Below are 14,402 nucleotides of genomic sequence, written 5' to 3'. Positions count from 1 at the left end.
GCCAAATTTTGAAAATGCCCAAACCTGGGCCCTCAAAACAAGATGGGTTTTTTTGTGACCTCCCTTCTGGTCCCTCGAGGCTATTAAAAAGATGCTCCAGAAAAGGGCTCTTCGCAGCAAAACACAGCGGTTTCACAGATTAACAGCTTGAACAATTGGTTCAGGATGGACTGATGAAAGATGATCTCTGCATGATGTACCCAAATGTACAAGCAATTAATTGGCATCTACAAACGCTCAGTACAAGGAGCTGTGAAAATATCAGCTTGTGTCCTTCTGTGGATTCTCTTAGACCTGCAAAATTCCTATGGCTTTTCCAAGTAATTAGCATTCACACGGCACGTGCAACCAGCTTGGTCTCTTAAGGTGACTGCTGCTGGCAAGGAGTATTCTCCACTTGCTGAAGTACTGTAGAAAACATATGTAAATATGAGTAAGCACTTTAATGAACTAATGGCATTCTAAACCAGATAACTTGACCTTATTTTTCCTGCCACAGCCTCTGTTCTTGAGAGGAACAACTCTGGAAATGAACTTGTTACAACTCTGGCTCTTTTAAAAGTAGTCCTGAAAACATTTTTTTAAAGTACTTCTAAAATATCAGAAGTGGAAAAACTTGGCATGGTGCAATATTTTACAAAAGGTTCTCCAAAACATTTCTGGGACCAGCCTAAGAAACTACTATAGATGTATTTTAGGTTATGTCTATATCAACAGGTAGCTTGGACCCATAGGAGCAGCTGAGAAGGGGGTGCAGAGGCTCCAGTGTCCCCAGTACATGCATTTCTGAGGTTCTCTGGGCTCTCTCTAGTCTGGTCCTGGAGCCTGAACGCTCGTTAGTGGTTGTGACATATTAGCAGCACTCCTGCAGCGCACTTCAGGTTTAGTTTCATCTGAACAGGATCTGGTTTGCGTGTTCCAAGACCGCTCAGTGAGGCAAATCAAAGCGCGTTAAGTGGAGCTCATTAGGAGGTGCATTTCAGAAGCGCAGTCTGTACCCCAGCCAAAACGTCAACGAGGAGCACCCTGCCAGAGGCACACCCAGCCTCTCCAACCCGAACCAGTTCTGCAAAGGGCCAGGCTGAGTGCACCTGCACTTATCCCATTTTTAGGTCCTTTATATGCTAGTTGCACATCCCTGATATATATATAAAGTGATTTCTGTATGGAAAATAAAACATCATGAACCTTCCCCCCTTGTCCCTCGCTCCTTATAAAAAAAAAAAAAAAAAGAAATCTACAGGACAAGAGGATGTAAAATTTAGGCTTTTTTTCCTTATTTACACTAAGTTAACTTCTTGAGGTAAAAGCCTAGATTGAGTATGGTAAGTTATTTTGAAAAGCACCACAAAAAACTCCCCTAACCTCTACCAGTGGAGAGATCCCTGAAATCATTTTGTGGGGGGAAAAATAACCACAGCACAGAAAACAAGTTGATTCCTTTCCTTCTCCTGCAGAGAAGAAGAAAAGCAATCAACATCCACCAAGTGTAGGCAGAACTATCTGGACAAATGTGTGTGTCTCTCTCTTTTCCCTGTAAGAAAGCATCAACAACTTTTATTACAATTTGTCTCCCCCCTGCCCTGTATATTTTACAGTCACAGTAGCACAAAGGGTTATGAAGAGACTGGAGAAATACAGGAAACTAATCAAGCTGAGGAGCAAAAAAGCTTGCTGACTTTATTGCTTGTATTGCCAGCATGATAGGAAGGCAAGAAAAAAAAATTTATAGGTTATTTGGTACCTTTGCTTGGTCTCTTTTTCATTCAAGTGTCATTAACATTCTAGGGACAGCTAGTCATTTCTTGCAGACTAGATTTGACAAAATTGAATTAATTGGGCAATTTTGACTTCAGTAGGAGCAGACTCAAATCACAGAGAGCCCAACAACACAGCAGAAACACAATTCAGCCTTGTATGCAGGGAACAGTGCAGCTATTTATCTTTTTTTTTATCAGGCAAAAAGTGTCTGAATATTAGCTAAATCAGTGATTTGATTGGAAATATTTATTTCTCTGGTTTTTGCTTTTCCCCATTTGAGTGATACTCTCACAATGACAGGGCAGGACATCTGAGTGGCCTCCTGAAAGTGCTGGCAGGTGCCAGATATGGGAATCTACGTTAGCGACCAACACAGCAGCCCTTGGAGTTAAAGGCAAATCTAGGTGCGACAGTGAAGTGAGAACTGACTAGAGACACAGAGAGAGGGGAGATTATTTAAGGTCATAAACTCAGAATTTAAGATTAAGTGTTTTAAGTTGAAGCATAAAACTCAGTGTCCTGTACATATTCCTCCAGAATAACCTCCCCTCATCTTTTCATCAGTTCTGGGGGCTTTTGCCACATACATTATCTTAAGAATGTCCCAGGAAATTTTTGCTACCCACACTTCTAACATCAACACAATTGTAGAACAGGTTTCTGATCACCAGTAGTTAAAAAAAAGTGATGTCTATCACAGGAAACTGCAGCTGTTTCCATGGAGGTGTCTTCTGTGAGGCAGGGCGCTTTGCTATCAACCTGCCATCTGTGCTGCATGGTCTCTAACAAACAACAGCATGCATTGCAGACAGAAAACTCTCAACTCTGATAAATATCGTAGTTGTCACTTGTTTTCTTCGGGAGAGAAGTTAAGAAGGTATTAAGTATCTTTTGTAACTTAGACATGGCCATGTTTTGGTAGATTTAAAAGTGCAGAGAATCGTGCGCTTCTGTTTCCCGTTCCTGTCAACAGAAATAGGATCTGGCCACGCTGCATCGTGCTTTTACCTAACCATGAAGCTCAGCACATCACTGAAGCCTCTTAAAGTCCAACAGGACTAGTGCCGTCTTTGCATGTTTATTGCAAGCACAGAAACCAACATGAGTGTGTTTGGCCTATGATACCCCAGCTATTCAATATTTAAAAAGGGAGTGGACGTTTGTATGAAAACAGAAGGCCCCTCGTACTCCAGTATGATGTCAGGAATACAGCTCCTCGGAGCATGTTATTGTTTTAAACAGAGGTCTCTGCACTTTCACATTGGTTATAAAATACTTAGTGCTGCTGGACTGGAAGGAAAATGTCATACATCTGCAAACAATTAGAAGGAGCTGGACTTCATATTTGATTTACTAAACAATAAAACAAGCTTAAGTGTGACTATATGTGTAAGTTACACTCCCTAGGAGCCTCAAGCAGTTATCATAGCAAAGTCTTTTAACCATAATTAAATAAATCCACAGTGGGACCATTGCTGATCAAGATTATCTTTTATAAGATATTTTCAGCAGTGAAAAGCATGAAGATCATGAAGTTGAATACATGCTTTAAGTGCTCCAAAACTCTTTTATCCTTTCTCTCAAGCACACTGTCCACTACGCCTCTTCCAGCTGGAATTCATTCAGTACAATATATTTCAGCTTTTAAACGCTAATATTTCCATGCTTTCTGCATTTAGATTGAAATTTTGGCATGAGGAAATTGGTAGCAAAACTCTGATTCAGTCAAGCCCAAGAATTTCACCATAGCTTGTGCGTCTGCTAGTTAAAAAGTTCTGGTACTCTAACAACAGTTAGTTGTTATTATAAATTGGAAGATTTGGGAAATTAATATAAACATTTAGTTGCAAGTTTCAGGAAGCCAGAGCGTGGAGTAAAATAATAGTAACGTATCACCACCAACCTTCTCAACAAAACAAAAACCTCAAGCAGTTGTCAGTCTAAGTTAACCCTAACTCTCAACCTTTAATTGGAATATAAGGTATTGGAACTACATGCTGTTAAACTTCCCTGTGCTATCCCTGATTTATACACCTAAAGCCATGGTAGCAAGAGGGATGTTGATGTTTGGAAGTTTTCTAGCATTATTTGCATTTTTTTAATCAAACAAAAGTGTTGTTAGACACTAAAGCTGAAGCAGTTTATTGCAATTCACCAGCAAAGAAGAGTGCCAGCCACAGTAACGCAGCATCACCTGAAGGAGGGAGTGCCAGGTCAAACACAGGAGTCCAGTATTCTGTCCCTGGTTCTGCTGCTACTTTCCTAAGTTAAACTAATAAAAACAAAAAAACCCCAAACATTTGCCCTCCTTGGCATTGATTTTCCCTTGCTAACCCCAAGTACAGGCTCAGGGTTAAGGGGATCATGGTACCGACCTCCTGCGGTAGGTTCTTTACTTGACATTTCTTCCATTAGAGTGACAGAAATGTTGAACATCAGCAGATAAGCCAGAAATGCAACTCTGAGGCTTTGCCTACAAAAATAACTTGTCCAGCCTCCATGATGATTACTGTGCTTCAGAATGACAGGGAATTTACTTACTAGTGATAAATAACGTTCTGTATACATGAATACCAGGGAGAAAGGAACTACCACTGTATATTACAGCTTGCCCTGATTATAGTCACTCAAGTACTATTTTATATGATTATACTGTTTATGGGCCACAAAGTGGAAAAGATGAACCATGGGGTCAAGTTTTGCCCTCTGTTTGCACGAGTATCCCACTAACGTGCTTGAAAACCAAGTTTGTGAACAAGGAGTAGAATATATTTTTATGAAAGAAAACAAAACAGTGGACGAAACATTTGTTACTTCAAGTATAAGAGTAAACTATTTATATAGAATAATAAATGAGGCGGTCTTAGTTTACAGTAGCGCTTGTGAGCTTGGTTCCTGAATGCATACAATTAACATTGCTAATACCCTGAGAATTTTGGCACTGTGGGTGGTGTACGTACACTCAGATGAAAGCTCTTCATTGCCATAGTTTCAAAGACTGGCTAGACTGACTGGAAGTAAGCTGGCAGGGTCTGCGCAGAACTACTTCCACGGAGATCAGAAGAGCACAAGCTGGTCAGATGTTTGGTTCCTACTACTTGAGAAATATTCCTCATACACAATAAAAACACCGTATTCTTCTGCATTGCAATCTGGCCTAAGTAGAAGTTCAGATGGTGGTTACCTTTTGTTCCGTTCAGCATTCACTTACTGAAAAACACACAGCTTTGCAAATCTTTAGATATTGTCTAGGACTTGCTGCGTTGCCTACTTTTTTCAAAGCACTGCCTCTCCTGGACACGCTTAATGCAACACAAAATGTTTGACTGAAGTTGCTTACTTGCATTAAGGTTTTCTTTGAGGGTCTACAGACAACAGAATTAATTCTACTCATTAGCCTGAAATAGATAGAACAGGCTGTAGGGCTGCAACAAGCTGCAAGTTCTGTTACCTTCAAGAATAACAACAGGCATGTATTTTATTTACATATTTTAGGTGTGTACATGTCCAGTTCAATGGTGCGACAACAGAATATAGTAAATGCAAGAGCTAGAAGCTGTCATTTTCCAGGCATTAGATCTGTTATCACATAAACTGCAGTTACACTGAAAGTGAAACACACAGCAGCTCGCTTACCTTGGCACACATTGTGATCACTCTGCTCATACCCAGCTGCACACTGAATTTGATGAGTTGGGTTTGGAGGGGCACGGTGAGGATCAGCCGGAGTCCGTCGAATGACGTTGTTTCGACCACTAGTGGATTCAGCTGCTGCTGCTTCTTCTCGCTCATTTACAATAATTTGCGCTGTTCTAGGTAGACAGAGGTATCCTCCATAGTGGTTAACACATTTCATCCCACCTTTACATGCATCTGGGACTATTTCACATTCATCAATATCTGTGGTTAGCAACAACACAAGTCATGCTTTTAGCAGTTGAACCTTCTGCAACAGCTATTAATACAAATAACACAATGAGACATGCAAGCACACCTCCTTGGCCAAAACAGGGGTGTGGAATGAGAATACTTGGAGAACACCAATGGCAAGTCTGTCTTTGAAAATGATTTACTGTACCTTTGCACCGTTGCCTAACAGGATCCCATTCATAGCCATCTGTGCATTGCTATAGAGAGAAAAAAAAATAAAAGTCAGGCTACTTGGGATTTTTTATTTTGGAAAAATAATCAGGCATACTTCAGTGAACTCAAAGATTGACACTAAGGGAAACGCAATGTCTGCATACCTTGGTAAGCTAGAAAAGTGGCTATTGGTACAGCATTGCCGTGTAGGAACAACAACACGAGTATACAGAGAGCGCCTCTCTCTCAGGGAGTTCCTAAGGTATTGTTTGTTGTGAGTAGGGAGTTTTTACTGGGGAACAAAGTGAGAAAAGCATCACTTTCTCCTTGCCTTGTTCCTATACGCTGTTCTAAAGCATCTGTCATTGGCTGAATCCTGGAATAGATGAACCTTTGTATTGACCCAGCCGAGCAGTAGGAAAATCCTCTTATGAAAAAGAAGCAAGATTTTCTGAATTTTGATGTTGTTCACTGCCTTCCAACATCTGAACATCCTTCATTCCTGAGGCCAGTTTGCCTCAGAGGGACTAATGGGCCTCTGTGCCCCTGTACTTCATCCTCTCTCCCATTAGCACTCTAGCAATGGGGAAGGATCCCATGACAGCTGGAAATTCATTCACATGCTTTTAAATCACATGACTCCAGGAACTGCAGTCTAGGAAGAACAATTTATATTGTGAGACATACAATAAACGGTTAGAGTTTATAACAGTGGGACTACTTATATAAATAAGACTTTGCAAAATGCAAACAAGACTATACTCAGCAACTACTCATATCAACGCAGACTAGTAAGTTCAGGAAGAATTTTAAATATTCTGCCCTGCAGTTAGGTAGGCATCTTCATTATTCCTTTGCCCAAACTGTTAAATTGTCTGGAGGGCAGTAATTTTAATCACAGGTGACAGTTACAGAAAGTGATTAGCAAAAGTATCACGATGCTACCAACTGCAGCAGATGAATTTAAAATATCAATGAATCAGTTGAGCTGTACTATGTAGGTGCAATATGCATGCTATGCTGCTTAGGATATTACTTTAATGGCCCTATAGAAAAAAAGAATCGAGTCGGCTAATGAGATTAGTTGCAATCAAGCAAGCTAAATCATGTTCCAACTCCCCTGCTGCAGAGGAACTACACAAGTGACAAATTTGACCTCCCCATGCAGAGATCCACTTGTCCCATGTGCTATCCTCAAGTTATTTTGAGGAACTTGTTACTAATGGACACTGACTCAGCATTAGGATTGAAAATGTTTTCTTCATTTGCAGGTGACACCAGCGATCTGCCAAAAGTAGCAGCCAGTTGTAACTTTGGAGGCTTCTTCTTCCAAAGGGGTAAGTGGACAGCAAATTGTATTACAATTCTCAATCTCTAAAGGAATGACTGCATGCTGAGTTGACAACACCAAAGTTACTGTAGCTATGAAAACGCAAACCCAAAGGAAAACAGCTAATTCATGCATTTACTGAATCACCCAATTCCTGTTAATGCACAACAGAAGTACTGTCTAGTTAACTGTAAGGAGCCAAGTCCATCTATTACTGCAGCTGAAGGGACTTTTACAATAGAAAAGGGTTTGGCCCTAAATGAATCCAATGTACGCATGAGAAACAGTAGCATCCTAAGAGTAAGATTTCCAAAAGCTAAGTTTTTTTTTTTTGTTAAGTAGTTTTATATTATTAGAGCCTAATGATCGTTGAAGCACCTAAATGCTAAGACCTCCCTGAAAATGGAGTACAGGAACCCAAGTCATATTTGCATGTTAGAAATTTTACATTGGTATAAACAGAACTATGCAGGCTTATCAGAAAATGCTACTTGATTTTTTAAAAAGAACATGTAATAAATGCAGAAAAGGAGAGAGGTGGGACCCCTATGTTAGTTGGGATTTTCAAAAGGTACGTAAATCTTCAGTTTCCACTTATGCAGGGACTTAAAAATCACAGAAGCCTCTCTATAGAAGTACTCCCACTACTTCAAAAATCCATTGCTTCTAAAGCCCAGTGTTGAAGTATTTTATGACTGACTTCCTGATGCTCACTTGAGGCTTCTTTGAGCCCCGACTTCTACAATAAGGTCCAACTCTGCAATATTTACTCGCTTGAGCCATCCCACTGACTTCAGTGGGATTACTTGTATAAGACACAATCTTAGTCTTTGGCTGTGGTTCTCTAACTTTTTGCATGTGTGCAGAATTTTCTGCTTGTGTGGCATTGCGCTGATGTCTGTACACATATTCAGAGGTCCACCCATATGAAGCAAGTTGCAGGGATTACAGCTGTAATCAGATGTGAAAACGCGGGTTTTTCCCCAGCCCAAGCCGATGTAATTGCCACTCCTTCTGTGACATGCATTATGCAAGCCAAAGACCGAACGCAAGCAGATTATAAAAAAAAAAAAAAAAAAAAAAGCCGTACAAAAAGGCCTTTAAATCTCTTTCCCTATCACTTGGTTACGAGCAGAACCTATTTCCAGCGTTCTTGTACAATTTTATCAAGCCATGCAAAACCGCTGCTCAAAACCAGCTCAGAAAGATCACTCCAGGACTTGGATGCTTCACTAAGAAGCACTGAATTTTGAAGTACTTACATTTTGTTAAAACCAGCTTGAAATATCCAGAAGAAAACACAAAAGAATGTTTGACCTAATTATCTGTCAAATTCCATATATTTCAAATGAAGGTCCTAGGGACCCCTGTCTTTATGAAAATGGATTAAAAAAAATATTAAAACCTCTTAATTTTGTTCAGTGCATCACGCTCAGTAGATAGATAAGCTTTTCAGAACAGGCAGTTGTAGCCTATTTTGCTCAATCCTGTCGACTTTAAGACACTGTTTCAGCGCAGGAAGAGCTTATTTTATGGTTAGCATTTGAACTCAAAGAGCTTTGCATCGCATGCTATACATTGGCAAGAAATTTGGTTTTTCTTAAGGGTCATTTAGAAAAGAATCCCTGCAAAGCAGTAATTATCTCAAACTCTATTAAACCTTACCGTGTATGTTATGGTTTCCTCAGTTTCCTGCGAATGTACTGTAATAAGAATGAGAGCAGCCAAGAACATAGCTGTCAACATCGTGAACCTTGAAAGAAAGAAAAACAAATGGAGCGGGGTGTATTTTTAGGGCTCTCCTTGGCGGGAGGAGGCAGCCAGCACCCCCGGGACAGGGTCCTGTGCTTCCAGTCCCTTGTGTTTTATCCAGATGAGGGTGGGGGGGGATATTAATTTAAAAAGCAGTAATTAATAAGCAGTTTAAAATAACATAGCACTTAACGCCACAGCAGACTGGAAGCAGCGCACGCTTGCCGGGCAAGGGGCAGGCAGGGTAACGGCGCTGCCACCGCACGTTTTGGGGCGGCAAAGGGATTTTTTTGTAAATTTTCTTTTTCTTTTTTTTTTTTTTTTTTTTTCGGTAAAAGCTCACCGTCCCCGCGGAAGCGGAGACGGCACCGCCGGGCACCTGCCTTGCCCCGCAAACCCACCCGCCCCCAGGGGCCAGCGGGCCACGCAGCCTCCCCGCTCCTACCTGCGGCGGGGCCGGTTGCTACTCGCGGCGACGGCTCGGCCCCGTCCGTCCGTTCGTTCGTTCGTTCGTTCGTTCGTTCGTTCACCCGTCCGTCCGTCAGCTCCTTCTCCTCTCCCCCCGGCCGCCGGCCTTCAGCTAAATAGAAACGGTCCCGGCTCTACCGGAGCCCCCGCACGCCCCCTACCGACCCCGCGGCGGCCGGAGACCGTGGCGGGGCGGGGCAGGGCCCAGCCCTCCGCCGCTCCCGCCGGGGCGCCCCGAGGCGGGGCAGGTGCGGGGGCCCGCCGCCATGTTGCGTCGGGTGTAGGGAAAGGCGCCCGAGGGAAGCCGCGGCCAAAGCCACCCTGAGGCGGCTTGCGGGGGAAGAAGGAGGACGGAGCGGGGGCTCCTTCCCGCCATCCCTTCCCAGGGGAAGCCGTCAGGGCAGGGCTGCTCCTCAGTGGCGAGGCTGAGTTGATTTTAGGAAGATGATGGTGGGCCTGTGCGTCGAGTGTAGCGTATGGGATGGGGTTTACCCGCTCGTGTGGTTCCAGGAGCACTGAGGTGCAGTGACAAAGGAGCTTCGCCATCATCTTCCTGAGCTTTGGCAGAACAGTGGGCTCTGGGCTTGCACCTTGGAGCATGTTTTTGAAAGCCTGTGTATAAATACACTTATTTGTTTTTAATTTAAGCTGAATTGTGACTTTGCAAATAATACTATGGAGCGTTTACCTGGCTAGGCAAGCTATCTGAAATTTAAAACAGCAAGACTGATGTGTTTTCCTGCCTGTTCTGAATTCAGCAAATGAAACAACGCGAGGAGTCGTTCATGAATGCCTGCTCCTTTAGACACCATGAAAGTTCAGCAATTGTTACTTTTAAGAGCTGCTTCGGTATGTGAAATGCCATTATTTCCCTGCCCAGTGGAAAAGTTTCTGGGCTGAAGGGAGGATGAGCAGGCATTACGGAAATTTAGAAGCTCTCGTAGGCGGCACAGTTACGGTAAGGAGCAGCATTCCAGAGAGCTCTGTCTACAGAAGGATGAAGTGGGTCTTTATTTAGGTCCCCGATTTTGCTTTTGGGGACGCTGTGCTGTAGCAATGCAGCTCTACTCTATTCCTCTATTTTAACTGAACATTAGGTCCTTAATTAAAAAAGTTTTTACGTCCTTAACATTGACAATGAAGGGCCTGGAGAACATGAGATCTCCTGAAAAGATGCCATACTAGGTTGCAGAACCCTGGCACTGCTGGCCTAGACAAGAGCTTTCTTATATAATCCCTTAAATTCGTAACAGTAAATTATATTTAATCTTATGTAAAACACCAGTTCTTTTTTGGATGGCCATACATTGCACATTAATTTTGTCTCTGAACCAAATTGCTTCTTTTCTGACCTGTTTTAGAAAATTGGGTAGTTTCAGAATACTTCTAGCTGTAACAGTATGTTGCCTATCTTTTATTTATTTATTTATTTTAAGGTAGTTATGCAAGAAGATGGGATTTTTTCCTCTCTCACTGCAATTTCTGTGCTTACAGGTAAGTGGGATTCCTAAAACTGTAGGACTTGCAGTCCACACACCTCACTGGTCATTAAAGTACAGAAGCAACAACATAGTGTAATAGAGAAAATTTGGTTGACTACATTTTTAGGACGTTTTGTATGTACTTTCATATGCTGGCCTAAATAAGCTCACTAAATAGGTGAGCTATCTTTTGACACCTACTCTCCTGCTCCAAAAAAGATTTCCTTAAAGTTCGTATGTAATCTTTTAGAAATACAACATCAAAGTGTTAGATTGACTCCTCTTAGTGTAAATTGGATTCATACTTGTGATGTGCCCCCTAATATATTTTGAAATTTTAGAGTTTCATGCTTACAGAAAGCAGTACAGATATTTCTAATAGTCTGATGAATGCAAAATCGTAACATCAGTGACTTATATCTACTGGTAACAGCACTTGGTGAGTTTTGAGAGTGTTGTCGTATCTGCCATGCAAAGAGAACTGAATTTGACTTGTTGGATTCTGGATTTAAGTCAAAATTTGAAAAAGTTTTGTCTTAATCTGCCACCTAGGGAAACATTACCTGTATCACAGAACTGCAAGTGGTTGTTTTTCACTCAAGAAAAATCAGAGAACAGCAGAAACATCGTTTTGGAGGATGTATGAGCGCCAGCTGAGCAGAGATCCTGTACTTGGCTTCAGACAGTGTTATACGTTTGCTGAAATACCATATTCTGCCAAGGATAGCTCTTGATTCTTTAAATGGAGGTAGCAGACATAGTTCATGATTTGTCGTTCAGATATTTCCTACTGAGGCAACTGGAAATTTGCCTGATGTAGGACAGCAGAATTTAGACCCTTGGAAATGTTGAGGAGCGTGTGAGGTATGTGACAGAGCTGTCCCGCCGTAGAACAACTTATTTACATATCTGAAATGTCTGAGGACATCATGTCAAACCATCCGTTCTTCCTTGCTGACCATACAACATGGCATTGCTGAGGCCAACCCCTTACAACAGTTGCTGACAGTGCTTCGATAGGAATTATTTGCTTTTGGCTCCTTCTGAAAATGGTCCACTCTATTCCCTACTGCTTTAGTGAACTCTTTGTCACGTCTCAGTTTTTTGCTTTCTTTGAAAACCACAGTTTTCGTCCATTCTTTAATGCAAATGTGTTTACAACTTAAATGTCTGCATCTTTTCTTCCTGGCAGGACTTGTTGCCACCCCCCGTTGTCCTCAAAAACCCAAGATGGGTAGGCTGAAGGAAGACTGTGTGTGGTCAAAATGTCACTGCACTCCAACTAGTTCTGGCTGCTAGAATTGTCCCTGGGGGCAACAGACAGCTGGACATAATTTAGAGCAGGCTGAGATTGATACTAGAGGCTAGCCCGAAAATGAGGAAAACAAAATTGCAGTTTAATCTTTTCTACTCCCAGATCTGACCCCCTTTTCCTGTTTCAAGCACAGCTCACCAGAACAGAAAATCAAGCACACAGCGAATTTAAGCAACTTGTGTTTGTCAGCTCAGGGGACTATCAGTGTCAATTCAAGATGATTTCTTTTCCCGAGCATGTCATACCAAGTAACACTGGAGTTGTCTAAACTAAGAGCTGGAATGGTAGAGATGTTATTTTCATGTTGGACTCACAGGAATTTTAGAACATAAATTATTTTGATAACATGGCAAGCTGCCTTTCTGCCACACTGCCTGCAAATGTCAAAATTTTTTCCACGTTTCAACTTGGAAATGACATAGTGCTGGTGAAGGATAAATTGTGAAGAATTATATGTCTGACTTTATTGCTGATTAAATATGACAAATGTTGAACTTTTATTTGAGGTAAGATTTTACAAGTTTATTTATCTTCAAGGGAGGCATTGTGAGCACACTGTACGTAGCATGAGGTGTAACTTTACTGTAAACTTAACTTGAAAGAAGAACTCTGTTAGCAAATTACTCTCGCTTTTCATAGAAAGCTAACTGTGAGAGGTAAAAATGGGCCGTACCAGTTTCTGATCATAGATGGTGAAATTAGAAAAAAGTTAATAAGGACCAAAATGTCAGTAGCAAAGGACAGAGGACATATTCTCTCGTTCTTCTTCAGCCTCTCATTAAAATAAAACATATTTTTATCATTAGTTGTTTCCTGTGTTGTATTACAGTCGAGTATGTAGGTGACAGACGATATGAACACATAAGTAGAGAAAACTTCTGCCCCGTAATTCTTGCAGTTTGGCGAGCAAAAAAAAAGCATGGGAGTTGGATTAGAAAATCTAGCAGTCTAGAATTTCAGCCTTTATTTTGCTAAAATTATCTCTGTATGAGAGATCTTGCAGGAGTTTTGTTGTGTTGAGGACTTTGGCTAACTTAGACTAACCTGTGATTTCATTTCTAAATGCCTAACAATGCTCTGAGGATATTAAAGTATAATGTTGTTGCCATTTTTTATTTCAACTTCTACTGAAGATCAAGCGTGTGGTTTGCATCCAGTTTATCAAGCATGCAGTTTGCTTTTCTTCTGCAGTTTATAGGGATGTGATCTTCTATTTTGTATGTTTCTGTAAGCTCCATCAGAAGTTTGAATGCCTGGAGAATGTGGTCATTGTATTCTCACCAATTGTTTGACAGTAAAAGAAAAGGTGAGTGAGAGTGAGCGAGTGAACAAGAAAGGTGTCTCCCTAGAGGCTGCTGTCTTTTTAATTGGTGCAGTTGTACAGTCATAATAAATTAGAAAATTGAGGGGCTTCAGAAATGTGAGTAGTTTTCTGTTAGAGGGTGTGATAGTGTGGGGAAAGGATGAGTCCATTTTACTTTCCGTGTGCGGTTCACCACCACTTCTGTCTTACATAATTAGTATTTTTCCTGACTGTAAACCACTCCTGTTGATACTTAGGTGTGATGTTAATTACAGGCTTCCCTTTGAAAAATGAGGGAATATGGTTTACAGGTGCTTTCTCAGTGTTTTCAAGGGCCTAACTCTGAGGCCCAACTTAGCAAAAGTTTACTCCCAATCCCAGAGTGCCTGTTTTTATGGATTAACCATACAGGCAAACACTATCTAATGTGGTAAGACTTTCAGGTGTGACAAATTTGGGCCTCAGCTTCAGTTACACCGCTGTTGTGAAGATTTTATTTTGTTAAGCAATTGTGTCTGGAATTTGATCAGTCTTCCTGTCTTTTGCTTGTATGGGTATTTCTAACTCAGGCAATCATTTCATTCTGTGTAGCAGCTCTTTTCCATTGCTCTCTCTAGCCGTGATTTTCCTTCTCTTCTCTTTTTCTTTTTCTCATGCCAGGTAAGAGAAACAGCAGACTGGGAAGCAAGAACCAGTGTAGCTGTGTGGCTTTTGTAACACTGGAGCCATCATTCCTTCTTTCCCTTTTCTGGAAAACCAGCGTTGCTGCGTACAGGAGTTTAAGTCTGATGGCGTACTAGGTTTCAACCAGTTTGGTTAAAAAGTGAACTGTCTAGAACCTTCTCACAAAACTATAACCCATCTGAGGAATAGACAACCCTCTCGATATTCAAAATACTAGCTGAAATT

At 41.4% G+C, this 14,402-nt stretch overlaps 1 protein-coding gene across 1 annotated transcript in view; it reads right to left on the bottom strand.

Annotated features, from left to right (window-relative positions):
• EFEMP1 (EGF-like fibulin extracellular matrix protein 1) overlaps positions 1-9,428 on the bottom strand; it is a 48,287-nt gene extending 38,859 nt beyond the window's left edge. Inside the window, exons 1-4 of the mRNA XM_086745453.1 lie at positions 9,372-9,428; positions 8,840-8,927; positions 5,840-5,888; positions 5,398-5,661 (exon numbers count right to left, since the gene is read on the bottom strand). Of these exons, the coding sequence (XP_086601579.1) occupies positions 5,398-5,661; positions 5,840-5,888; positions 8,840-8,920 (394 nt within the window). The 5' untranslated portion in view covers positions 8,921-8,927; positions 9,372-9,428. The remainder of the gene's footprint in view (positions 1-5,397; positions 5,662-5,839; positions 5,889-8,839; positions 8,928-9,371) is intronic.
• Positions 9,429-14,402: the final 4,974 nt, after the last annotated feature.

This window comes from Chlamydotis macqueenii, chromosome 3, assembly GCF_036417535.1.
Source record: "Chlamydotis macqueenii isolate bChlMac1 chromosome 3, bChlMac1.mat, whole genome shotgun sequence".
NCBI classification, from domain to species: Eukaryota; Metazoa; Chordata; class Aves; order Otidiformes; family Otididae; genus Chlamydotis; species Chlamydotis macqueenii.
This window is presented reverse-complemented; position numbering and strand designations above follow the sequence as displayed.